At 48.8% G+C, this 27,011-nt stretch overlaps 1 protein-coding gene across 2 annotated transcripts in view; it reads left to right on the top strand.

Annotated features, from left to right (window-relative positions):
- CRTAC1 (cartilage acidic protein 1) overlaps positions 1-27,011 on the top strand; it is a 120,762-nt gene that overhangs the window by 43,947 nt on the left and 49,804 nt on the right. For both annotated transcript variants that reach the window (XM_077778951.1, XM_077778946.1), the window contains exon 2: positions 24,304-24,500. In XM_077778951.1, the coding sequence (XP_077635077.1) occupies positions 24,304-24,500 (197 nt within the window). The remainder of the gene's footprint in view (positions 1-24,303; positions 24,501-27,011) is intronic.

Here is a 27,011-nt window from a genome sequence, read left to right on the forward strand (position 1 = left end):
AGTTGTGTATCATAGGGTAAGGCATGAGATCAGTGCATGTGAATATTGGGGTGTTTATGCTCATATGGAGTCAAAATTCTCTTCCTTAGCCATCACTACCCAAGGGGAAGGAAGAACTAGGAGAGAGTGCTTTTTGGTTTTTAGATTTGGGATTGTAAGGCCTCAGGGAGGTTGATAATTTCTCCAAGACTCTATGTCTGCTTGGTCTACTCCCTGGACACATGCTCAGTCCCTCCCCACCTTTCCCTCTGACCCAAGATCCAGACTGCTAATTATTGTTTTCTAATATCATTGAAATTATTTTCATTGGCTTTTGGAGAAAAATTATATTGGAGATTTCTAAACATGTGCAAAAGTAGGCCGAATAGTATAACGAGCTTCCTATAATTTTTGGTGAGTTTTTAATGACTGTTATTGATGTCCTGGAGTGCATCGATGTCTTGTTTGGGGTAACAAAGGAAGAGACAAAGATTAGGAGAGGCAGGTAGAATATAATGTTGCAAGTGATAGAAGGAAGGTATAATTTACAATTTCTTTTGACCTCCATCTTCTCCAGAAGGGGTCTTCAAACTCGAATGGGTAGAACCAATAATCTACTAAGGGCCCTGCAGCCTGAGGCAGGTGAGGTGCACATCTGGTCATCGGAAATGAGATCACGAGTCAAAATGCATCTCAAGGGCTGGGGAGCTCACAGCCAGGCTCTTAATGACAGACACATGGTGATCCTGGAAAATGGTGCAGTCAGAGAACAGGCAAGTTATTTCAAACGGGAGGCAAAAAGAGTGTATCTGTCAATTAAAGAACAGTAGTTTGAACACATGGCTTGAAAGTGTTTAGGACATGGTGTGTGATCACCACGAGCTAGCACTGGCTGCCTAGGAATCATCCGCATACCAACTAACCGTGTTTCCCTTGCAAGAAGGCATTCGGCGGGTGGATTGGCAGAATGCTGTAGACATAGTTTATTTTTATTATAGTGAAGCAGCTAACAGCCTTCCCACATACTATAGTAACTCATACGTTGACCCATGAACCATATGATCAGTCTCTTAGGAGGATCATGCCCTGAGGTTGAAACAAAAGCCTGAGGGAGGCTTTAAATAGAGTGCTGGGACCCTGTCCTGGGTCCTGCCTTGGTGAACCCACTTTTATCAATGACTCAGCAGAAGATACAAAAAGCATGCTATTCAGAATTAAAAATGGTAGACTAAGACCAGAGGTGAAAGAGCAATGATTCCACATTTGAAGAGGGAAGGGTTTCTTCTGTAAGCGGTTACTTTCCCTCAGATACTGGTGTGTGTGCAGATATGTGTGTGCGCTTGTATGCACACATAGTCTTCATTTTCCAAGCAGGTACCTGGTTTGACTTGGAGGACACTAGTGTTGGTACGATGAGCTCTTCTCCCTACGGAGAAAGGCACAGAAATGTGACACCGCTGGCAATATCACTGCTGTTTATTCAACATCTACTATGTGCCAAACGATGAAGCAGGCTGTTCAGAAAAGAATTAACATAGTAGGCCCCAAACTGTTCTCCGTAGAGAGCCCTGCTTCTAAGGTTGACCCTTGGCCGGCATCTGGTAACTTGGAGGTAGGGAGATTTCCTACTATCCCCACTGTGCCTAAACTGTTGATACACACTGTGGTGTATGCTTTCCTTCTGAGGGTCTGGAGTTTTGGTACCTGGTGGGCAGAGGCCTAATAAAAACCTTGGGCACTGAGCCTCAAATGAACTTCCCTGGTGGACAGCATTCCACACGTGTTGTCACAGCCTCTTGCTTGACAGTTAAGCATGTTCTCTGTGACTCTACTGGGGGATGGCCCTTGGAAGCTTGTTCCTCTAGACTTCACCTGGTACACCTTTTCCCTTTGTTTATTTTGCTTTGTACCCGTTCTCTGTGGCTGTGAGTACCATATGCTGAGTTCTGAGAATCCTCCTAAAGAGCCATTGAACCTGGGTGGTCGTGGGGACCCCTGATCCACAGGCTTGTTACTCATCCCCTCTTATAGCAGTTCTGCACGTATTGTTGGTAACTCCCAGAGCCAGGGCTTGAACCAGGTCTGACACCACAGACTCATTTGTTCTGTGTCACCAAGTAGCCTGATGCACCTTTACACTTGCTGCTAATATAGGCCCTAAGGCTTGAACAGTCCTGCTGTTCTTGGACGTCCAGACAAGTCTCCTAGTCTCATCTCGGGGTTTTCTGAGGTGAAAATAAACCATGAAACAGCCCTCCTTAAAGCAGCGGGGGCCAGTGGGGGGGGGAGGGGGTCCCATGGAATTTATTCCTGTTGGTTTCATGCCTATGGATTCTCTCTGCCTCTCTTTCTTATCTGTCCCTGAAGGACCAGTTGGTCATATTCTCTGGCAAAGAAGGTGTGAGTTTGAGGACTAACCAAGGGTTAGGGTCTAACTTTGGCTTTAGCCTCACCCCAGCGGGTGGTCAGGAGCCAGGGGCCCCTTCCTTTTCCTATCAGATAAGCAAAGGACAGTCTCCAAACCCCTAGAATGTACACGGAATGAACCCTGATTGTAAACTGTGGACTTCAGGTAATAATGTGCCCATGAAGGTTCATCGATGGTAACAAAGGTACTTCCTGTGGTGAAGGATGTCCGCAGTGGAGAGGCCTGTGCATGTGTGGGGACGGCGTATACGGAGCTGTCTGTACTTTATGCTTAATTTTGCTATGAATCTAAAACTGCCCTAAAAAATTAAGTTTATTAATTTTTTTTAAAGCACATGCTGTAGCTCTCCAAATAGAGTTTAGAGAATGGATCAGGGCAGCAAGAGATCGCTGATTTCTTAAAAGGGTGACTAATTTCTAACGTCTCCCACTGCTATCTCCATTAAATGCACTGGAATGTCTTTGAAAGGGAAGAAATTGTCCCCTTTCTTTTGCCAACTGGCATGTGACGTGCCCATCCTCTCCTCCCCAGGCTGAGAAGGCAGAGAATGCCCGATTCTGTCTTTAAACTACATCCTTCACCTAAGGTGCCCTGGGCCTGAGGGAGCCAGAGGCGTAGCATGAAATTACCCTTTTTACGAGTATCCTGTTTCCAGGAGCCCCCCACTTTTCTGCTGGGGCTGCAACAGGACCCATGCAGGGGTACGAGGAGGCAAAGAAGGAAGTGATGTCCCCCTGTGCAGCCCTGGTGGGGGTACAGAGGTGGGAGGGAGGAGGGCCCCAGAGGACTGGTCCCAGTACCCCCAGATTCAAACCCGCTTCTCCTGAGTGATGCAGGAAGAAGTTCTGTATGTGATGAAGAACTTGCCAGGTCCTGTTTCTAACCCCTCCCCCACCACCTCCACCCCCACCCCCACCCCCACTAATGTGTGTGTGACTTCTCACACACTTTGGACCCAACTTCCTGGGTGGAGAGTACATCACACTCTATTGTTTTTTTAATGTATATTTATATATTTTGAGAGAGAGCACATGTGTATGTGTGAGCACGGTGGGGAGGGGCAGAGAGGGAGAGGGAGAGGGAGAGAGGGAATCCTAAGCAGGCTCCGCACTGTCAGCCCAGAGCCCGATGCGGGCTCCATGTCAGGAATCATGAGATCATGACCTGAGCCAAAATCAAGTCAGACGCTTAGCCAACTAAGTCCGTCACACTCTAATGCAGTAGATACAGTCAACGCAAGGGACAGTCCCCACTGCATCAAAACGTACCACCTGCAGAAGGCTGAGCACAGGGATCAGCCCGAAGGAAAGCAAGAAGAAAGCTGTGTCAGAACAACCTCCAGACCCACAAGTCTGGGTATAAATTGGCTTAGGCTGCTTTCCCGCTGTGCACCCTCAGGCAAGTTGCTTAACTTTGCTGAACCTTAGTTGCCTCATCAGTAAAATAGGGGTAATCATAATTCTACCACATACAGCTGTTGTGAAGAGTGAATGGGGTCATTCGGCTACTGTGCACATGGTTTATAATGAGTATTCAGGGAGTATCAGCTGCCGTTTCTGTGGATGCCGCTGATGCTGTTAGGAACAGGCCCACCCCTCAAGGCCTCAGGACAGACACGCTGCTTCTGCCACCACTCCCTCCATTTCTCCTTCTGCACTTTACTTCGGTTCCTCTCTCTCTTCCTAAGGAATCTGCTGCTGGCCCCGCAGAGAGCCCACCAGTGCCAGGCACGCCTTTGTCCCAACATTTTTTTGGAGCATTTCCCTCCCTCCCCCACAGTGATACCTCCTCTCTTAAAATGAGTGCCCTGCTTCTCCAAGTGCACTTTGCAGAAAAGTTCTCCCCACCCCTGACATCTCCACCTGAGAGCATACCTGTCCCCCTGGCACACCACTGTGCCCTGAAAAAACTGGCCTGTGTCTGTGTTAAGGGTTTGTACCTTTTGGGACGTGTGGTTTCACGTTTCTGTGATTTAAAAGAGAATCTGGCCCAAAGCATTTTTGTTAGTTTGGGTTTTGTTGTTGGTGGTAGTGTTTTTGTTTGTTTTCATTTGCTTAACCACCCCTGTGTCTGACTATAACATTTATTTTCAATGATTGGGATAAGATCTTGTCTGAAATGAAGATGCCCAAGAGTGGGCAGTGGGAGATTTTTCTTGAAAGCACCGGTCCTAGAGTAGGGTCATGGCTGGATAGAGAGCACAGCCCCAGGAAACTCAAGCAGACCCCAGTCTCATGGTGCCTCACCACTTTACAGCCATGTGTGACCTTCAGGGAGTCACTTGACTTCCTGCACCTCATCTGTAAAAAAAGGATAATTAGTTTATTTAGGGGGAACATGAGAACATGCAGATAAAGTCCTTAGCCCAGTGCCTGGCCGCCGGCAAGAAGTCAATAAATGCTAAGCTCTCATTATGACACATTCTAAAATTCAATCAGAACCTGTGCTTAAAGCAGCTGCTTTGGAATACATTGAAGAAGTTGGTGTCAGTCAGCTCGCCTCCTGGAACTCACATGTTCGTTCATCTGATGCCAAATGTAATCGCAAGCCCATAACAGAGACCCACAAGCTTCCGTGTGCCACTCATATTGCAGCTTATGCGGAGCTGTGCTCGGCCATAGAGGCCAAGATCATCTAGAACCCCACGGATGTTGCTAAATGAACCTTTTTGATCATCACAGATGTCAAGAAGGTCACACCCCTCCCTCCAGGGCTCACCTTTACAAGATTTGTCGTCACAACCTCTTTGTGGACTCCCAAGGCAATGGCTGCACCTTGTATTTATTGGCACAAATGTGACTCAGACCCTTTGGGCATAGGGTAGGTGACAGCACCCTCAAACATGAGCCAGGAAGAGTGACTTTGCCCATCATTGCCCTGGGTTAACGCCACCCCTGTCCTCTGAAAACTCTTCGTGAGGGGAAAACAGCTGGACCTACCTGTATGGAGAAGCACTTATTTTCAAGGGGTTCCAGATTGAATATCAAGGGAGCTGATCAGTTATGCACAAGCCAATGAAGAGAACAATAAAAAAAATAACTGTTCTTTTTAAAAAATTTTTTTAATGTTTATTTATTTTTAGAGAGAGAGAGAGACAGAATGCAAGTGGGGGAGGAGCAGAGAGAGAGGGAGACACAGAATCCGAAGCAGGCTCCAGACTCTCAGCTGTCAGCACAGAGCCCATTGTGGGCCTCAAACCCACAGACCAGGAAATCATGACCTTAGCCGAAGTCAGACGTGTAACCCACTGACCCACCCAGCCGCCCCAAGAATACCTATTCTCTATTGAGCACTTTGTCCACATTATAAATGCATGATCTCATTTAGTTCTCACAACAACCCTTTCAGGTAGATACTATTATTGTTTCCATGGCACAGATGCGAAACATGATGCTCAGAGAGGTTGAGTAACTTGTCCAAGGACACAGAACAAGGACAGAATAGCAAGTGTATTTGAACCCAGGTTATGTGTCTCCAGAGGTGGGGCTCCTAAACCCAGGCCCCTCCACAAACAGCACAAGAGAGTGCAGTTTGAAAATTATTTTCTCAGTGGTTAACCCTTTGGAACAAAAAAATCTTCTGCAGTCTCTAATATCTAAATCAGGTCTGGGTGGAGCTGCGGTAAAGAGGGTTGGAGGCTCAGGGTCTTGCTCATCCTCTCCTCTTCCCCATGGGGTCCTTAAAGACCATTGAGCTCCAGAGGACACAAACCGAAAACCTCTGGTGCAGCTGAAGGAATATGGACTTCAGAGCTTCCGTTTTTCCTTTGTGATGGGGAAGGCAGATATTGGCCTTACAGAGCTGTCGGCAAGATCAGATGAGCTAATGCCTTTGAAGCACCTAGTATGCTCCCCAGCTACTATTATTAGTATCCTAACTGGTATATGTCTTATGGGAAAATACGAGTTAATTCAGAGCAGTCTGTAGTGGGTTGGATGGTGGCCCCAAAAGGTAAATCCATACCCCAATTCCTGGATCCAATAATATCTCAATGGCAAAAGATGCAATTAAATTAAAGACCTTGAGAAGAGCCTGTCCTGGATTATCTGGCATGGCCCCTAAATGCAATCACATACTTCCTTGAAAGAGATGGGCAGGGGGGTTTTGAGAGAGGAGGAGGCATTGGAATCATGGAGGCAGAGGTTGGAGTGAGGTAGCCACAGGCCAAATGATACCTGTAGCCACAGAATCTGGAAGAGGCCAGGAAAAGATTCTCTCCTAGATCCTCTAGGTCCAGGAACACAGCCCTGCCCATACCTTGGTTTTGTACTTCAGGCCTCCAGGTCAATGAGAGCATACACTTCTTTTTTAAGCCATCCAGTTTGTTGCAACCTGTTACATCAGCCTTTGGAAGCTAATACAGGAGTGCACGGCCCCAGCATGGCCCCGGCACACACTCTCCATGTGGGAATTGTTCACACAAAGATGGAGGAGGAAAGCACATGCTGGAATCCTTGGACTAATACATCAAAGGGACATGCCTCATTCTTGGAGGTGGGCAAGCAGGCTTTGTCAAGAGCCCTCTCCACTCTTTGAAGACCCTTCTGGGGCCAGAATCTCCTGGCCACTATAGATTCCTACCCAGATTTCCATCTCCCTCCTGAGCCTCAGCTTCAGTGATCACAACATTGAGCTAGTTATTTGTACCACCCAGATTGTCATTTATGACAACAGGTCTGCATTTATCTGTTGAGTCCGATGATTGTGTGGACAGGAACATTATTTCTGCTGTCACCATCGAGCTTCATCACCATCCACATCCAGGCCTGGAGGGGACTCTCGACACGAGCAGGGATGCCTCCCAGATACTGCTCTCACTACAGCAACTCCTTGTCACTTCACTTGAGCACTGGCCTTGAACGTTGAAAGTGGCACTGAGCCAAGTTAGGTCTGTGCCACCATGCGGGGCGTGTGTGGTCCGGGGTCCAGTGTGAGCTTCCATGTGCTCTGGCTGCAAAGACGTTCCTCCCAGGGGGATCCCACAGCAGCCAGGCCATTGTGGATTCTCCACAGGAGCCATCTGGCTTGATTTTTCACCCCTACCTCCAAGAGTTTGCCAGAGCCACAAAGTAAAAAAGCAGCAACTTGTTTTTGGCCACCACACCTGCTGAGGGAGTGTCACATGCTGGTTCTGCACTCACTGGTATAATTTGGAGAGAGCTGTGCCAAAAGGAATTCCTGGTCTAGTTAAAATAATGTTTTTATTATGTTTTTATATATGTATTTTTATAATGTTAGCTCATGACTAGAACAAGGCATTATTGTTGGGTGAAAAGAAACTAGAATTTGAAGTCAGAGGAAGCACGTGCAAAGCCCAGCCCTCCACTTTTCAGCTATCCAGGCACATGATTAACCTCTGGCCTCAGTTTTGCACTGAAAGGGGGAGGGGAGATGAATAATGACCCCTACTGGATCACTGAGAGGATTAAGTCATACATGTGGGTAAACCAGAAAGCATGGCGCATTTTGAGTTCTCAGATCAGAGCCAGGTTAGCCCAACCTACACATTTTTCCACTGAAGGACCACTGTTGGGGGCTGGCCCCCTTACCATTTATTGAAGCTTCTGAGACAACAGAGACCTCCAGCCAGGCTCCTATCATACATTACCCCATCTCCCTTGTCGTACATTGAATTTCAAAAGATGCTGGCTGGTTTTCTCTTATCTCTAAAAAAGAGTATTATGGTTTGCATCTCTCTCTTTCTGAAAGAACCAATGCAGACATCAAAAGCCAAAGAAGAAAGCTCATGCCATCCCCAAGGACTAAGTGCTCTCAGATGCCTAGGCTTGATCGGACCCTTCCCTGACCTGTGGTTTGGGAACAACTTGGGCAGAGCTACACAGGGCCAAGACCTGCTGGCCCTGGCGAGGGGTGGTGGGCACGAGGAGAGGGTTTAGAGGAAAAGGCTAATGAAATGAATCACTGGTATCCTGTCTGCTCTGAGCAGGACACTCAGGTGGCTGGGCTGTGGGCTGGGCCCAGCCCAGTAGTCCAAAATAATGAATGGCCCCTTGGAGTAGAAGTCAGCTCAGCAATGGGAAAAGAGCTGGGAAGGATGAGAACAATGTGTCGGTTATTCTCCATCCTCAGGGAGGACGCATATCCACAAGTATGGGAGACTCAAATGCATTATGAATATATATACTCAATACATAATCCTTTGAGGTATCTATACCTTAGCTTGTTCTCTACATGTTCAGCTCTAGCAATGTTGTTATAAACCCCTAACTGGCAGAGATGACGGCCCATCAATATCCTTTCGTACTGGACTCAGGATACCATTTGTCACCTGGCCCTTAGTGGACCCCAGTGAGACCTGGAAGGACTGAATAGGTCTCACATTTGCTGAGCATAAAGACCACCTGGGAGATTATTTAAAATGCTGGATTCCTGGATTCCATGTCTGGACATCCTGTTTCGGTAGGTGTGGATGGGGCTCAGTAATTTGCATTTTTAACAAGCTCTCCAGGTGTTTCCGATCTAAATGGTCGCCAGCCTGCTCTTTGAGAAACAATGATCCATGGGGCGCCTGGGTGGCTCAGTCAGTTAAGGGTCAGACTCTTAGTTTCAAGCTCAGGTCGTGATTTCATGGTTTGTGAGATCAAGCCCCGCATCAGGCTCTGTGCTAACAGCATGGAGCCTGCTTGGGATTCTCTCTCCCTGTCTCTCTGCCCCTCCCCTGCTCATGCTCTCTCTCATGCTCGCTTGCCCTCTCTCTCTCTCTTCCTCTCTCTCTCTTCCTCTCTCTCTCTCTCAAAATAAATAAATAAACTTTTTTTTTAAAAGAGAAACACTGATCCAGCTCAAACCTTGTCAAACTTTACCGTGCACAGGGGAGTCACCTGGGCATCTTGTTTAAATGAAGGTTCTGACTCAGAGATCTGGGGCCCAGGATTTTGCATTTTTTTACATGACCCCAAATGCAGGTGCCAACTATCCCCACCCATACTTTGAATAGCAAGGATCTTCCTGCCAGCCCTCTATGATCACAGCGTACCAGCTCAAGCGGGGGCTTCACTCTAGATAGATAAACATAAAATGTCTGCATCACCTAATATCTTAGATTACAGTCATGTTACCTTTCATTCTTAATTAAAATAACTGTTTATTTTTAATTGCAATTTAGGTAGGTAATTTTACACAGCGAGCACTTTCAAGAATAACTATCTAGGTACATCTGGTACTTTCGCTAATACTTAATGCACAACATTTTCTATCGCTAAACTTTTTTTTTTAATGTTTTTTTTTTTAATTTATTTCTAGGAGAGAGAGAGACAGCGTGAGCAGGGGAGGGTCAGAGAGAGAGGGAGTTACAGACTGAAACAGGCTCCAGGCTCTGAGCTGGCAGTCAGCACAGAGCCTGACGCGGGGCTCGAACCCACGAACCGCGAGATCATGACCTAAGCGAAAGTCGGACGCTCAACCGACTAAGCCACCCAGGCGCCCCGACTATCGCTAAACTTTTAATGCACACTTGCTCCAACAGCCAGATTCTGATTAGTGTTAATGCATGGCTAAGGGAATTCAAGCCAGCTTGGCAGCAGAGACCCCTCTGAATGAATGCCTTTCATTGTTGGCAGCTTTATATTTTTTTAAAGCGAGCGTCTCTTCTAGGACTATTTCCTTCAAATCAAAATGAAGAGTTTAATTCATCAGTTAACACTCCATAGCAACTAGAATCTTATTTCTTAAGATAGCCAGGCATGCCCCCATTAGCTGCAGGATGAGGAAAAACTGGAAGGAACTTGATTTTCCCATTGGGGTGGGATAGCAGGGTGAATATGGAGAGGAGCAAGTGGAACTGTGTGTCCACAAGGTCTGGAGAGAGCATGTGGAGATCGAGACAGGCAAAGAGGGATGGGCCAACCCAGCATGGCCCACGTATCCTGATGGTCACAGGGCAGGGCTGGGGGCGGGGGGAAGACTCTAACATTGACTTAAATTAGAAATTCCAAGGGGCACCTGGGTCGCTCTGTTGGTTGATCGTCTTACTTTTGGTTTCAGCTCAGGTCACGATCTCATGGTTCATGGGTTCAAGCCCTGCATCAGGCTCTGCAGCTAGCAGTATGGAGCTTGGGATTCTCTCTCTCTCTCTCTCTCTCTCTCCCCTCCCCCCACTCATGCTGTTTCTGTCTCTCTCAAAATAAAGAAACTTTAAAAAGAAGAAGAAATTCCAAGCAGATAGTTCTCATGGGGGAAGCATATGAGCATAAAGAGGGACCTGCCACCCAGCTAGAGTCTGGGCCAGGACTCTGGTCGGACAGAGCCTTGGGCTAGCAGGACAGGGGTGTTCTGAGCTAAAGATGGCCATCTCCAATCCCTCATGAGCTGTGACCAACAGGAGCCCATCTGGTCCTTGTCTTCACATGAAGCCCTGCCCTTCGCCATCCAAGACCCATCTATTCTCTCCCCATCACCAGAGCCTAGGACCTGTGGCTCGTCCCCTGTGTCTCCTTGCTTGTCCCACGCAGGCATCAGGCCAGGCTGACTTAGAGCAGCTTCCTGCGTACCTCATGTCCAGTCTAGTGCCCAGCTCTGGACTTCTTCCCTGCTGGAGAAAACCACAGACACCTTCCGACCGGGCCCTCAACAAATTCCTATGGTCTCCCTTGCACAGGGCTTCCTGCAGCTCGATGGGCCTATCATTCAGCTCCTGTCAGGTAGGGTAGAAGAGCTAGAGCTCCCCGGGGGCCCATGCGGCTGCCTGGGCTGCAGACAACGGCCATATATTGTGTGTGTACACGCACGTATGCACGTGTGTGTGTGTGTGTGTGCATGCGCGCGTGCACATGCAAAACCTACAGCTAGGTCACAGTTTACATATGTCATCTCATTTGACCTTAAGGGCAAATATTATTAGCCCTACTTTATAGATGAGGAAACTGAATCCTAGAGAATGTTAGCAGGTTCCTTTATCAAACACTGTGTTAGAGACTAGAAGAATAAAATATAATCCAAAACTCTGCAGAGCTCAGTCTTCTGTGCTCAAGGCTACCCAGGTAATACTCCTAATAATTCATTCTTTCAAAAACAGTTATTGAGTTCCCATTATGTGCAAGGCACCGAGTGTATGTGGGAGAAGACGGACATACTAGTTAGTGTTTATTGAGCATTTGCTCTTTGCCCAGCACTGTATTAACAACTTTACATGTATTGCCTTCATTGTTAGCACAACCCTATGGCAGGGGCCTGATTTCAGGAAACAGGCATGGACAGGATGGGTGACTTGTCCAAGGACACCCATACCTGTAGACAGTTGCAGAAAGGGAATATGCCCTCAGGTGCTCTGACTTCTGGGCCATGCACCTCACCACAGAGCTAACCTGCCTCTCAGCCTTTTTGTTCGAACTCCAAGTCCAGTGCACTTTCTGCTGCCTCCACACTGTAGCCACAGACCCCACTCAGTCCCTAGAGAAGATGTTCGTTCTGACCACCTTTATCCAGACACTGCCAGGGACTGAGAGCAAGTGCCCCCTATTCCAGATCTAAGACCCTGAATGCCTGCTCCCATCCTGAGTGTGGCTCCCTGAGATAGCCAGGCCTGCACTCCACCTCTGCCTGTGCCTTGCCTCTGGTGGACCCCCGGCTCCTGTTCTGGCCCCCCTGCTGTGACTGCTTCACTCCTGGTGCAAAGTGTGTCTTCCCTACCACCCGAGCTCACTGTGTTCCATGCCCTGACTTCTGCCTCTTACCAGCTCTCACGTTGTCCCAACTTCACCTTCTGAGGTGGCTCACCCTGCATGCCCCATTTACCATGGAAAACGGCCATGTATTAGCTCCTCAGTTGTTACTTTGACTTCTTCCTCCTTCCTCAAGCTGTGACTTCCACACTGTCCTCTCAGCTAAGAACCTCACTTCTTTTTATTTTTAATGTTTGTTTATTTTTGAGAGAGAGTCAGAGCATGAGCTGGGGAGGGGCAGAGAGAGAGAGAGAGAGAGGGAGACACAGAATCCAAAGCAGGCTCCAGGCTCTGAGCTGTCAGCACAGAGCCCAATGCAGGGCTTGAACCTACAGACCACAGATCATGACCTGAGCCGAAGTAGGACACTTAACCGCCTAAGCCACCCAGGTGCCCCAGAACCTCATTTCTTTACCTAGGAGCAGACCAAGGTGTCTGGGCACCAGCCTTCCAGTTGCTCTCTTCTACCTCATCCTGCCTTCTTACCCATCCTGCCTTCCTCTCTTCTTCTCTTAATTTCAGGCAATCAGAGCTTAGACTGCTGGTACTTTAGACTCTGTCCCTTCTACCTCCTATACATCCTGCGCAGGTCCCTCTAAATCCACTACTTTCTGGGGTCTTTTCCTCTTCCCCACAAATATGCACAGGCATGGTGCATCATGGTGAAACTGTCACTTAACTCGGTGTCACTTAACTCAGGATCCTAGGCCTTCCTGTGCCCTTCTGGTCCTCACTGAGTCAGCCACACTGCTGCCCATCCACTCTCTTCTGCCCTCAACCTAGCTCCTCTCTCTTCTCTAAGGAAACAGCTTCCTTGAAGGTCAGCAGTGCCTTCCAAGTTGCCAGGTACTTGCTTGTTCGAATCCTTGGCCTTTTTGACTTCTTGAAAGCATTTAACACTGTTGGCCATGCCTCTCCTTTTAACCCTTGCTTTCTTGATTTCCGTGCCTTCGTGACTCTGCTTTGTCTTAGGAGTCATTTGCTTGCAAGGAGCAAAAACCTGCTCAGGGTAGTTTGGGAGTTTTGGGAATAATTCAGAAGAATTTCCACTCTTTTGCATTATCATTTCAGTTCTGTCCCCTGGCCAGTCCCTCATGCACACAGCCACCAGACAGTGCTCTTCAAAGTAGTCCTGTTATAATGGTACATCGTGTCCAGGATCCCCCCGCAGCTCCCCATTTCCCACCAGATAAAATCTGAAGTCCTAGTTTTCATGCCACAACTTCCACAGTCCTAGCTGCCATACTTTCCAGTTTGCTTCCACTCTCTTCCACGACTGTCCAACACACATCTCTGTATCATCTAGTTAGTCCACCTTCTATTCCCTAAGCAGATTTTTCTGCTTCATAGCTCACACTATTTCTTTTGTAAATGCCTAATTCATATCTTCTGTGAAAATCTTACACTTCCTTCAAGTTCCAGATCAAATGTATCTTTTTTATAAAGGCTCTACCCCAGCAGAAGTGGCCTCTCCCTCCTCTGAAAGCTTGGGATCAGGGCCCTTCCTTATTTGCCGTATTAGGCTGGAGGCCCTCGGAGCAGAGAATGACATCATGTGTCATGCAGTGTGCCCAACCTGGAAACAGGATCCCAGAAAGGTGGAATGAAGTCACTGGAGAAAAACTGGCTTCTCTTTTTGGCTCTTAAAGAAGAGTGAGGCATCCATAGGCTTCTAGCCTCACCATTCTGCCTCTAAATTGGCCCACCTCCTTAACCAGAAGAGAGACAGAGACAAAGACTAACATGGTTTTATCTAAAAGCTTTCAGGTAGTTATGGGATGAGGGAAGAAGGTTTGGCTGGACATTTAAAGTATTTTGTGATGAAGCAGTTAAGTGATTTGCCTGAACGCACAGAAGGCCGATCGCGGAGTTGGGCCAGGGCTCGCGGCGTGTCCTCCCACGCCCCACACCAGGCTCTTCGCCGCCAGCTCTCTGCGCCTTCTTGCCCCCCTGCAGCCGGCAATGGAGGGGCAGGCAGGAAGCCAAGAACCAGACCCATTTCCAGAACATAGTGAGTCAGACAGTCGCTCCACTTTCTGTGTTTACCTCTTTCTGGGGCTTCTGGAGGGGCGTGGGGGGACCTTGAGATGTTTCTAGAGGACACAGGGACTCGGTGGTGCCAGGGAATCATTGCCTTCCATCAGTAGGCCCTGGCAGGTCTGTCTCCGGAACGTACAGACCCAGACGAGTGACTGTCTATCTAGAGACACATCCCTCATCCTTCCTGGCACTTCTCTTCCTGAAAATATGTAGCTCCTGCAACGCAGCTCTCACTAGCGCTGGTACTAGTTGAGGGCTGTCCACCATGGACTCCCTGCTCCTGAAGTGAGCACGTGGCTCCACCTGGGCTAATCGGAGCCCTTCCCCGACGCCTCTCACATTGGAACCGAGGAAAGAAAGCATCCACCATCTGTGCCAAAGTTGAGAGGCGAGGCTGAGAGTGTTGCCACAGGCCAAGCCTCGCGAAGGAGGCTGGTGTGAGAGAAGGAGGCTGATAGACAGAGGGTAAAGGAAGAGGAATGGAGAAATGAAGTCCTGATAACCTTCTGGTCAGAACCCTGCTTCCAGTCACCCGGAAGCCTGGCTGTGCCCTTTCCATTCTGGCAGTTTGGACATCCGAGCCAATAAATTCCTCCGTTAGTTTAGCTGGAGTGTTCGCCACTTGCAGCCAAAGCATCCTGATTAACACAGCCTCTATCTGTCATCTGAATCCCTCCTTTAGTAGTTTAAGGGATTCCTGCCTCCCTCTCTTCCCCTTTCCTTGAGATAAACTTGCAGTGAGGAATGGAGTCCTGGGCTTCACTATCATCATCATCATCAACACCATCATCATCAACCTCAACAAAAATGACCAAGCACTTGTCTCTTCCTAGCATTGTCCTAGGTATAGTGGGGGGAAAGAGTGGGGAGGGTATAATGGTAGTCTCTGCCTTCTGGGTGCTTCCACGCTCATCAAAATACAAGAAATTCCAAGGGCATAAAGCATATGCTGAGCACAGATCTTTTTTAGAACAAGACATAAATCAATCAGTCTGTGTGGAGTTTTTACAGAACATAGACACTCACCACTACAGATTATTTTCTGACCTTTTGGTGTCAAACATCCCTTTCTTGAAAAGCCATCCATTCCTTAGGACAAAAGGTTTTGAACCTCCATCTTAGAGCTTCTTTGCATTTATTTGTGAGGTCTTCTCCAACCAGGTTAGCTCCTCATTCAGGATCAAATTTGTTTGTTTTTGTTTGTTTGTCTTCTGGGATGGCCTTTCTAGACCTATCCAATCTACTCCCCTATAAAATCCCCATCCCCAGATTTCTCATGATGCCAGCTCTCCCTCTACCAAAGTGTCCATTCCTTTAAGCTACATATAATACCTAACCTCTGGATATATCCTCTTATAGAATATAATCTGTGAATCTCCTGTTTAACTGTCTTCCCATATGTTTTCTGGTCCTATTTAACCTCAACAACGTTCTAACAAAGATGTAAAAAGGAAAAAAAAAAGAGCATTACATATATTTCCGAAGAAATTACCTATGTTCAAGGTTGTACATTCAACAGATTTGTCTAGAAAGGAAAGAAAAATGAGAAAGAGGAGTACAAAAGCAGGGTTTCATGGAATCCCTGTATTTCTTTTTTTTTAAGTTTATTTATTTTGAGAGAGAGAGAGAGAGCACAAGTTGGGGAGGGGCAGAAAGAGAGGGAGAGAGAGAATCCCAAGCAGGCTCCACACTGTCAGCACAGAGCCCAATGCAGGGCTCGAACTCATGAACCGGAAGATCAGAATCTGAGCCAAGACCAAGAGTTGGACACTTAACTGACTAAGCCACCCAGGCACCCCAAATCCCTGTATTTCTTATTACCCCTCCACTCTCGGCCTCTGCACAGACCACTAGATATTCTGAGATCCAAGTATCACCCCAATGGATCCAGGCCTTCCTTGGGGAGACCTGCCTACTGTGAACTGAAATGGCTGTACTAGAGAATTCCACCGATTTATAATACTCTTACCTACTTTCCAGGAAAGAAACTTCCTCTTCCCCTTAGGTCTGAAATGACAGGTCACTATTATCTGCTTCTTATTCCAAAAATTTATTAGCTTAAAAACAATTTATGATTTCTCACAATTCTGTGGGTCAGTAATTTGGGCAGGGCTCAGCCAGGTCATTCTTCTGCTCCACAGGCCATTAGTTGGTGTCACTCACTGGGCTGTATTCAACTGTAGGCTGGGCTGGGCTGGGCTGGAGAGCCCCATGAGGCCCTCACTCAGGTATCTAGTGCGTAGGTGACCTTCCACACAGTCTCTCCAGGGGGCTAGACTGGGCTTTCTCAGAGCATGGTTGTCTCAAGATAGTTAAATTTCTTACATGGTGACTGGCTTCCCCCAGAGACAAAGGCGAAGCTGGTCGGTCTCCTAAAGGCTAGGCCCTGAACTGGCTCAATGTCACTTCCATTCCACCATATTCTGCCACCGAGGCAAGTGACAGAGCCAGCTCCGATTCAAGGGGAGGTAAAATACACCCACCTCTTGATGGGTGGAGTAAGAAAGAAAGAGAAGAAAGAAAATGATGGCAACCATCTTTGGAGGTCATCTCCCACACTGTGTTTAACCCCTTCACTCACTTAAAGGGAACATGCTTTTGTTCATTTCTTAGCCTTAGATAAACCCCCGTATATGGAACCTTGTTCTCATCTTAGGCAACTCTTCTCAATCCCTTTTATCCCCACACATTATTTTGCCTCACAATGTCCATCCTCAGACCTAATATCTTCCTTACATTTCACCTGTACTCACCCTGAAGTACTTGTGTCAGAAACTGTATATTCCCAAGTGCTAACTCCAAATTAATTTTTACTAGAGCTTATTCTAATTTTGCATTCTGTTATAATAATGATCACTTAGAACTTGTAATATATAAGGCTGACAATCCTTTAAACCAGGGGTTGGAAATCTTTTTCTGCAAAGAGCCAAATGGTAAATATTATCAACTTTGGAGTCATACAATCTCTGTCACAACCTCTCAACTCTTCAACTCTGTTGTATAATAAAAGTGGAAAACAGCCATAGATAATACATAAATGAGTATCTCAATAAAACTTTATTTACAAAAGTAGGTAGCAGACCATATTTGGCCCAAAAGCCATAGTTTTGCTGATCCTGCTTTAGACTAAGGAATCAGTATGTCTTTCAGTTTATTTTGTCTAATGATTAGCTTTTGACTTTCAGAAAGTCACTTTTCTCTGAAAATCAGTTTTTCATCTATAAATAAGGATATTGAGGGTCGCCTGGGTGGCTCAGTCGATTAAGCATCTAACTCTTCATTTAGGCTCAGGTCATGATCTCATGGTTCATGAGTTCAAACCCCACATGGGGCTCCACGCTGACAGTGCAGAGCCTGCTTGGGATTCTAAATAGATGGGTGGATGGATGGATGGATGGATGGATAGATAGATAGATAGATAGATAGATAGATAGATAGATAGATAGCCTGCTTGGGATTCTAGATAGATAGATAGATTTAAAACATAAATAAAATAAGGATATTGAAGTGAACAAGAATAAAATACCCCCTTATGCCCATAGTTATGAAAATGCCACACATCTTTAAAACTCTGTAGAGGACATGATGGATGTGGGGGGGAGGGGGGATGGGCATGGAGGAGGGCACTTTGGGGATGAGCACTGAGTGTTATGTGGAAACTAATTTGACAATAAACTATTTGTAAAAAAAAAAAAACTCTGTAGAGGACACACCCAAGATGGCCACAGATAGGTTGTTTCTCCGTGATAATATCTGAGTTCTGTTGATATTTCCATGACTTTATATCTTTCCAAGAATCTATTTGTTTCTGTAGGTCTTCATATCCCCTTTTCCATGTGTCTCTGTATGGGCCACTCCCTTTTTCTGTGTTTATGTGTGTGATTTTCTGTCTGTGCTCAGGGTTTCGCTGACCCTCAGTTTTCATTGTGTGCATTCTTGTGTGTCTCTATCTTGTTTCTTTGTGTATACATACATCTGTCTCTTCTTTCTGCCCTGCCTCTCTCTCCTGATTATAATGTTGAATATCTGCATATTTTTCATTATTTCCCTTTTTGAACAAAAAATTTTCCTATTCTTAATTTTCCAAATAGATATAGCATATTTTATATAGTGTTCATGTTTTATATGCTGTATATTTTTTAAATTTCCATTTATGTACAATGAGGTATCATATGTAAATTACTTAGCACCATATCTAATATTAAAAAGGTACCCAGTAATTATTACATCCTTTTATCTGACTTCCCTTTATGTAACTGCCTAAGTGACTTTTTTTTCACATGGGTCAATGATTCTCAACAGAAAAGAAGGTAGATCCTCTGTATCTATCTAGGACACTTTGTTGTTGTGTCCCGTCCTTACCCAGGGCACCAGCCCTAAGCCTCCTCTTTGTCATTACTATGTCTGTACACATCCTGTGGGAACTAATAAAAGTGGAGGATCAAAGTTGATTTTTTGCTCAGCTGCCCAGTGAAGACCCCGCACCTTCCACAGCTTCTTCTCTTTTGTTCACTGCGTAAGTATTTATCGAGCGCTCACTATGTACTCAGTGCTGGGGAGACAGAAATGAACAAAGCAGACACAGTCTCTGCCGTCACAGAGCTTATGGTTTACTGGGAGAAATGGGCAATAACTATGTACCTGAACGAGAGTGGAACAGTGCTCGCTTCAGCAGCACATATACTAAAATTGAACGAGAGTGGAACAGTGGATGCATGATTGGAATACTGGGAAGAGAATGATCTCTCTGAGCTGCCTTTCAAGGTGGGACCCAGAGGGTGAATAGGAGCCAGCCTGGGGTGAAGCAGGAGGGAAGTGGAGGGAGAGTGTCCTCATCAGAGGGAGAAGCCCTGCAAGACGGCACGGGGCTGGGGTGGCGCCTGCTGAAATGCCAGGTGGTTGGAAGAGGTCAGCAAGGCGGCGGCAGACTGAGCCAGGCTCCCAGGCCAGGCACAGTGAGGGGCCATTCCAACATGAAAGCGGCCACCAAAGGGTTTTAGGCAGGAGAGTGGCTGATCTGGTTTATGTGTTTCAAAGATGACTCTGGCTACAGTGCAGGGTGATGGTTAGATTTTGGGGGCCAGCAGGGAAGCAGTGGAAGGAGACTCTACAGAGATGGTGACAGCGGACGAGGAAAGAAGAGAAAGCATTAAATATTTTAGGAGGTAGAATTGACAGGATTGGCCGATGAATTAGTTGTGAAGACAAGGGAGAGGAAGAACCGAGGCTGGCACCAGGGTGCTCATTGCAGGGAAGAGGGGGGGCTGAGCAATCATACTTCCATTTTGGGCACATTCCATCAGAGATGAGTGTGGCATGTGCAAGGGGAGATGTCAGCCAGGCAGTCAGATATAGGAGTCTGTGCTCAGACGGGGATTCGGGTTGGGGCTAGAAATGTGGGGGTTGTCAGTCATGGGAGTGGATGTCATCCACCAGTGGAAGGGGACAGAGAGGAGAAAGGGGCTCAGGAGCGGGGAGAGAAGGAAGGACCTGTAAAGAGGAAAAGGAAGGGGAACCAGAGAGAGAAAGGAACCAGGGCAGGGTGCATCCTCAAAGCCAAGAGGGCAGGGTTTTTCAAGAGGCAGTGGTGCAGTGGAGAGCGGGCCATCATGCCAGGTGCCGCTGGGCGGCTGAGGGAGATGAGGACCGAAAGCCTGTCCCTAGATGTGGCCACATGAAAGCCACCTGTGACAGTAATAAGAGTGGCATTGCTAGAGTTGGGGAGAATGTGGATCAGGGTGGAGTGAATTGCAATGAGAGAATGAAGACAGCCTGTGAGGACAGGCCTTTGAGAAGTTTGGTTATGAAGGGGGAATAAAGACATATACCTGCAGAGAATGAGAGATCGGGGGTGAGATGTTTGGGATAAGAAATACTAGAGGGGTGCCTGGGTGGCTCAGTCCATTAAGCATCTGATTCTTGATCTTGGCTCAGGTCATGATCTCATGGTTCGTGGGTTTGATCCCCACATTGGGCTTTGCACGGTCTTTCTCCCTCAAAATAAATAAACTTAAAAAAAAAATACTAGAGTGTGTTTGGAAGCTCAAAATGATCACTGGAGAGTGAGAGATAGTGCCTCAGCTTTTGTGTTACTTCTCCTAACGATGAGAACTTAGAATTGTGTAACTCTTCACAGTTTACCGAGTGTTATCACACACACTCTCTCAGCCTTACAGCCATGCTATGAGGTATGTAGCAGCCCCGAGTTAGGAATGAAGCAATAAGTGACAAGTTCAAGGTCACAGCCAGGAAGGGGCAGGGCCAGCCCCCCCTAACCCCCCATGCCCATACCGCTCTCCTCAGCCTAACCCGAAGGCCCTCCCTGTCCACAGCAGTCCTGTCCCAGGGCCCTGGCACCGGAATTGGTTGGCACTCACACAGCAAGGTCTGTGCCCTGCCAGTGTCTCTCAGGCAGGTTTTCCAGTTGCCACCAAGCCAATCACTTTCGCCTGCTGGCCCAGCTTTCATATTACGGAGTCACAGCCGCTTTTCAAGAATACATGACTCTGTCCCATTTCCCAAGCCCCTTTAACTGAGCCTCAGATCTTCCTGAATTTCCGGAAGAAACCAACAATATCTGGCAGGTGTTAGAGAGAGGATACGTGAAGTTTCACATCCTTCACATCCAGTCCCTGAGGCCTGTCAACATGGGGACTGCCACCCAGGGCACCTGAGGGTGGGTTAGTGACTGTGGCTAACCTTTGTGCCTCAGTCTCCACATCTGTAAAATCCTGGGATGTTGTGAGCATGAGGATGAAATGAGATGGTGAGTATGCAGTGCTGGGAAGGTGCTTGGCACGTGGTGACTGCTCTATTAATGCTGCCCGTGATTATTTTTATTTATTCATCCACTCACTCATTCGTACATTGGACAGACATTTGTTGAGCGCCTTCTCAATGCCAAGCATCGCTCTAGGCACAGCAAATGCAGAGACGTACCCACATATGCTTCCTGGGCTCAAGAAGCATATGTTGTAATGAAGGGAAGGGATGTTGGAACACAAACAGCTCTGCCCTCGCAGGAATAAGCGGGGTGCAAAACACCGGGTATCCAGAGAAGAGAGTGCATCGAGGCGAGAGGTGGTCAGTAGGGGCAGGCTGCGTGGGCGGGCAGGAGGGGGACACCACTCCCCACGGAAAGGGGCAGCTGCAGCTGAGCAGTCACAGGAGCTGGAAAAGGCAGAGCCTCTTTGGGGGTGGGAGGGCAGGTGGTGAGGAACCCAACAGGAGCATCTGCTCCAGGGAGAAGAGGGGAGGGGCCGAGACTGGTTATCCTGGGGGAGGGTTGTGAGAGTCCCAGATGTCAGTCTGGCAGAGCCAGCAAAGGGCAGCCTAGGTAGAGGGAGGATCGACAGCTCTGTGCATTTACCTCCGGCCTCGCGTCAGGGCTTGTTGGGAAGCCTAGTGGGAGCTGTTGGCTTGGCCTCGTGTCTGTCGTCCCCAGGGGTGGTGGTGGGAGAGAAGGGGCCACAGATCGGGATTCGCCCCAGGCCACCAGTTAGATTTAGGCAGGACTCCACGACACCTGCCCATTCCGTAACGGATGGAGGAACTTGAGCCAGCCTGGTAACCCCACCCCCCTAGCCCCTAGGGAATGCCTGGAACTAGCACCCCCAAGTTCTCCGAAGAAGAGATGATTCGGGGCCATCTGCTCCCCCAGGGCCACCACCATGGGAGTGGGGACCTTGTGTGCACACCTGCCACCGAGTCCTCAGGGCCATAGGAGTGGCCTCCAGTTTGTGCAGAGCAAGGCCCCTGCCTCCCCGTGGCCACATTTGTCGACACATGTCATGACCCTCTGAGTTGGTCCAGTTTGCAGAACAGAAACCCAGGACCTGGCAGGGGAAGCTGGCCAGCCTGCGGTACACCAGCCTGGGGGAAAGCCGGGGCCTGGGAGAAGTGAATGCAATCCAGGATGAGAACGTGCCTTGTAAAGTGCTGTTGGAAAGTCGGGCTGTTATCTCCACCTCTGACATGAAGCTCTTGGGCATTTCTCATGGTCACTACTTTGGGGGAAAGTCACCCGAGACAGAAATCAGAGAACTAGGAGTGTCGACACCATGGGCAGTGCGGACAGAACACCGAATGTAGACCCTGGAGACAGAGGCCCGGCACAACCACATACCAGCTGTGTAACCTTGGGCAGCTCGCTGCCTCCCTGACCCTCAGTTTCCCTTTCTAGGAAAATGGCTTATCAACCCTCATTCTGTGGGGCGCAGGTGAAACAATGCATCTGACAGTGCTTTTAATGAGCCCAGCGCTCTAGGACTGTGGTGTCTTGTGAGGAGCAGTAAGATGGTAGCAACCAGCAGCCCCGGGGCCTTGGAGGACTAATGTGCAGCATCCTGGGCACCTTCTGTCCCTGGGGGCTGGAGCCAGCTGCTGCCGGCGCTGGAACCCAAGTATTCTGTCTCCCCTGCCCAGGCACGTCCCGTGGGTCATGCCGTGCCCTCGACTTGCAGCCCTCAGACACCGTTCATCAAGGCGCCCAAGGACGACCTTCCATCACTGGGTGCTGACTCAGCTCCCAGTTAGCTCTGCCCCCCCCCCACACACACACACACACACACACACACACACACACACACTGTGGGTGCCAGAAGGCACCTGGCCAGTTGCTCAGCGTTCCCCAAACTTCACTGGCTCTGCATCTCAGTGACGAAGGAGAGGGCCAAGTTAGATCAGTTTCAGGAAAGCAAGAAGTGATTTCTCTCAGAGACCTTGGAGAGGTCTCTCCGCCCACCCCATCCCCACCCCCAAAGTGTTCTGGGCCAGGACAGCCAGAGGCCTGCAACCAAACGTCACTCAGGCTGTACCCGCTTAGGTTAAAACAAAAGCAGGAGCCCGGGACTAATGGATGGACATTGGCCAGGTTCCTTAGGAGAGCCTGGCACCCCCGTGTTCCCTGGAGGTGGGAGGAGGCCTTCAGACATTCACGGCTATACTGCCTGAGGGTGACCTTGGGCATGGTGCTTTCTGCAGATGGAAAGGCAATGTGAAGAAATCGACTGTGGGACACCTAAGCCCTTATGACTCAGACGTAGATTCTGAGGTTTCATTCATTCAACGGTTCAACAAGTTTTTTTTGAGCACCTATTGTGTGTCAGGGACTGTTCTAAGTGCTGGCGAACAAAACAGACAAAACTTCTGCCCTTGGAGCTGATATTCTAGTGGGATCTGACAGAGAAGGAAGAGATAGACAAGAAGGTAGAGAACAGTCAGCTGCTGATAAAAGCTTCAGGGGAAGAGAGCAGGGATGAGGGATAAAGAGCAGAAGGGGTGGGAAGTGTTTGCAGGTTTCAGGAATGTGGCAGGAAGGCCTCACTGAGAAACATCAATAGAGCCAGGGTGAGAGCCATGTGGATATCTGGAGGAAATGCATCCTGGGCAGAGGGAACAGCAAGTGCAAAGTCCCTGTGGCAAGAACATGCCTGGGGCTTCAGTGCCACAGGAGGCTGTGTGGCTGCAGGAGAATGAGACAGGAGAGATGGCAATCAATGAGCATTTTAACCTTTCATATGGAGTCCCTTAGAAACAGAGATTCAGCAGGTCCACCCACTGACTTTCGATGCGTTCGTCATCTCTATTCAGAGATGCTCATTTCATGCTACTGTTTAAATGCTAGGGCTCTGTCAGGAGACAGTCATTCCAAACCCCAGCAACAGAGCCGCTGCTCCTCCAGAGCTCATTGGTGCAGAAAGCGCCTGGTTCCAAGGCCTAGCACCTGACACTTACTAGTTGTATTACCTTGGGGAACGTCTCTCTGAGCCTCATTTTCCCCGATGACGCTCATCGGTTGCCTCATCTGTAAAATGGGTTAGTAATACAGCCTCCCATGCCCACCTCACTTGCTTATTAGACTTAAATTAGTACGATCATAAATATGAAAGTGTCTTTTACATTGAAATGGGTAAGGTACATGGAGGGGGAAGCCACTCTGCTTCTCAGACTGTGTCCCACATGGGCCCAGTTAACCCTTACTTTGAGTGAGTCTGTATCTGATTCAGAGACACTCACCAAATACGCAGGGACTCCTAAATGCGCCAGGGCTGAATTGCCCCTCTGTTGACCAGTCTGGGAGGATTTTCTAAGCCCCATTGCTGGGCTCGGTTGGGGGGAGACACCAGGTGAGCCCAGCTGCTCCTCCTCAACGCCCCCTCCCCCTACCTCCTCCAGGTACAACGGCCCCAACCTGGTTCTGAAGTATGACCGGGCCCAAAAGCGACTGGTGAACATCGCAGTGGATGAGCGCAGTTCCCCTTACTATGCACTGCGGGACCGGCAGGGGAATGCTATTGGGGTCACAGCCTGCGACATTGACGGGGATGGCCGTGAGGAGATCTACTTCCTCAACACCAATAATGCCTTCTCAGGTAAGGGCTTGGGGCCTTGAGCCTCTTCCTGCTTCCCACCCTCTTCCTCCCAACACCAGCTGAGGGTAGGGCCTTCTGGGCCCTGGCCTTCCTCAGGCTACTGTCACGGGCTCCCCCGGGCATAGACCGCTGCTGCCTCCTGCCTCGCTCTGTCCCAGCAGAGACCCCCAGGAGGACCCCTTCTTCTCTTGTATATGAAGTTTGTTCTCAGCTCCCAGCCTCTGGGCCTGGAAACTTTAGAGCGTGAACAGAGGAGATCGGTTCTCTCACTCAGACTTTCTGTCCTCCTTGCCACCCCCCACCCCCGTCCTCCTAAATCCCCCCCTCCTTTCCCCNTCCCCCCCTCCTTTCCCTCCACTGCTCCCTGGACAGACAGCCCCTCTGGAATTGCCCTCCGTGCTGCTTCTAGGGAACCTTTCAAAATGCTTTGAAATCAAGGGCCCCCCACAGCTTTTAGCTGAGCTCATTTATTCACCCCCCAAATTCCTGCTGAGCACCTACTCCACTCCAGACTAGAGGTACTAGAGGCTGAGGACACAACTTGGAAGAAGACGGACCTTGAGTTCATGGAGCCTTTCCCAGCCTGGAGTGTCTGTCCAACTTGCCTGGGAGTCTTGTATACATGCACATTCTGACTCAGCAGGTGGGGGGGGGGGGGCAGCATCCTGCATTGCTAACATGCTCCCAGGCCATGGTGATGCTGCTGGTCCAGGGACCACACTTTGAGTAGCAAGGCCCTGCACACCAAGGAATGGCTGAGGAAAATGGATGCCCAGAAGGCTAAGTAATAGTAACAATAATGATAATAGCTAATACTTAAGTAGCATCAACTGTGTGCCAGGCCTAGATCTAAGCACTTTATACTAATCATCTCATCTAAGCCTTGCAACAGCTCAATTTGGGAGGTCCTGGGCACCCCACTTTATAGTTGAGGAGACCAAGGCACAGAAATCATGTGACTAGCACAAGGCCACAAAACTTGTAAGTCCCAACATTTCAAACCCAGGGGTCTAACTCTGGATCCATTCTTTAATTAAGATACACCCAGGCCTTGGGCACCTGGGTGGCTCAGTTGGTTAAGTGTCCAACTCTTGATTTCAGCCCAGGTCATGATCTCATGGTTCGTGGGTTTGTGCCGACAGTGCAGAGCCTGCTTGGGATTCTCTTTCTCCTCTCTTTCTCTCTCTCTCTCTCTTCCCCTCCCCTACTCATGCGCACACACGTGCGCACACACACACTCTCTCTAAATAAGTTAAAGAAAAAAAAGATGCTCCATGGCCTTGCTCTATCCTATGTCCTCAGGGCCCAGTGGAGAGCAAGGCTCATAGTTGGGTGCTCAGTGTTACACAAGTTGGGGGTCTGTGTACTTGGGGTTAAAGATCAAAGTGGTTCCTAGCCTTGACTCTCCCATTCTCTCAAGCCTGAGCTCAGCCCACTAGAATGAAGTCCACTCCCCTGGAGCCACATCTGCTGGGAGGTCCCAGGCCACAGTGTCCTCCTGGAGCACTCAGAGCCTCATGTGTATAAGGGGCCAGGTGGGACATGCATTGGGCTCTTGCAGATGCAACAGCTTCTTCGGTTGGTCTAGACAACACCCTGTAGTTCAGACCTTGTGTATTCACCATCCTGGACCCTCCCAGTCTCCTAGAGGCAGGTGATTGCCTGGCAATGGGGATCACCTTCCCCACCTCTTCCCCAGCCCCAGCACACACATTAGCTTTCCTTGGGCCCATGTTGCCCCCACTGGTTTTCAAGGCCAGGCCAGGATCCAGCCCCTAGACCACCCCTGATGTTGAGCCCTGCCAGTGGCATGAATGGGAGGGGAAGGGGTTGGGGCCCATGCCAGGGGCAGGGGCAGATGCAGGCGGGGCTTACTGGCTGGCAGCCAGCCTTGTGCAGCCAAGAAACAATGAGCCACAGCCCCGAGTGGTGTTTTATGGGTTTTCATCTCATCTTGCCACCAAGTGAGGCCTGAGAGATAGTAATTATCCCTACACAAATATCAGGGCATGATTACCCAGCTGGATTTACTGCCCTCTCTCCAACCAAGCCAAGATTGGATTAGGACACAATTAATTGATGGGCTGATCAACCCTTTAAGCTGATCAAGGTCAGGAGGGGAGCAGCAGCAAGGGACATCGGTGAAAGGGGTGAGTCCCCAGTGAAAGGGGTGAGTCCCCGGGAAGATGTGGGAGGGCAGGGAGGCAGAAATAGGGAGAACTACGGAAGGGGAGGGGGTCTTCAACATAGGAGTGGCAGGCAGGATGCCAGAGGAAGGGGACAGACTCTCCTCCCTACTCACCCAGCAAAGAGCACCTGGGAGGAGACTTCAGGTGGCTCTGAAGCAGTGCCCCTCCCCTGCTCTTGGAGCATTCCATTGTGAATCCTAGGGCAGAGATGCTCAGCCCCAGCTGCACATTAGAATCTCCTGGGGAGCTTTTGTCACTCCCAGTTCCCAAAGTGCACCCCAGTGCAGTCCAATCAGAGCCTCTGGGGGTGGAACCCAGTTAG

This window comes from Crocuta crocuta, unplaced genomic scaffold (genome assembly GCF_008692635.1).
Source record: "Crocuta crocuta isolate KB4526 unplaced genomic scaffold, BGI_CrCroc_1.0 scaffold170, whole genome shotgun sequence".
Classification (NCBI taxonomy): Eukaryota; Metazoa; Chordata; class Mammalia; order Carnivora; family Hyaenidae; genus Crocuta; species Crocuta crocuta.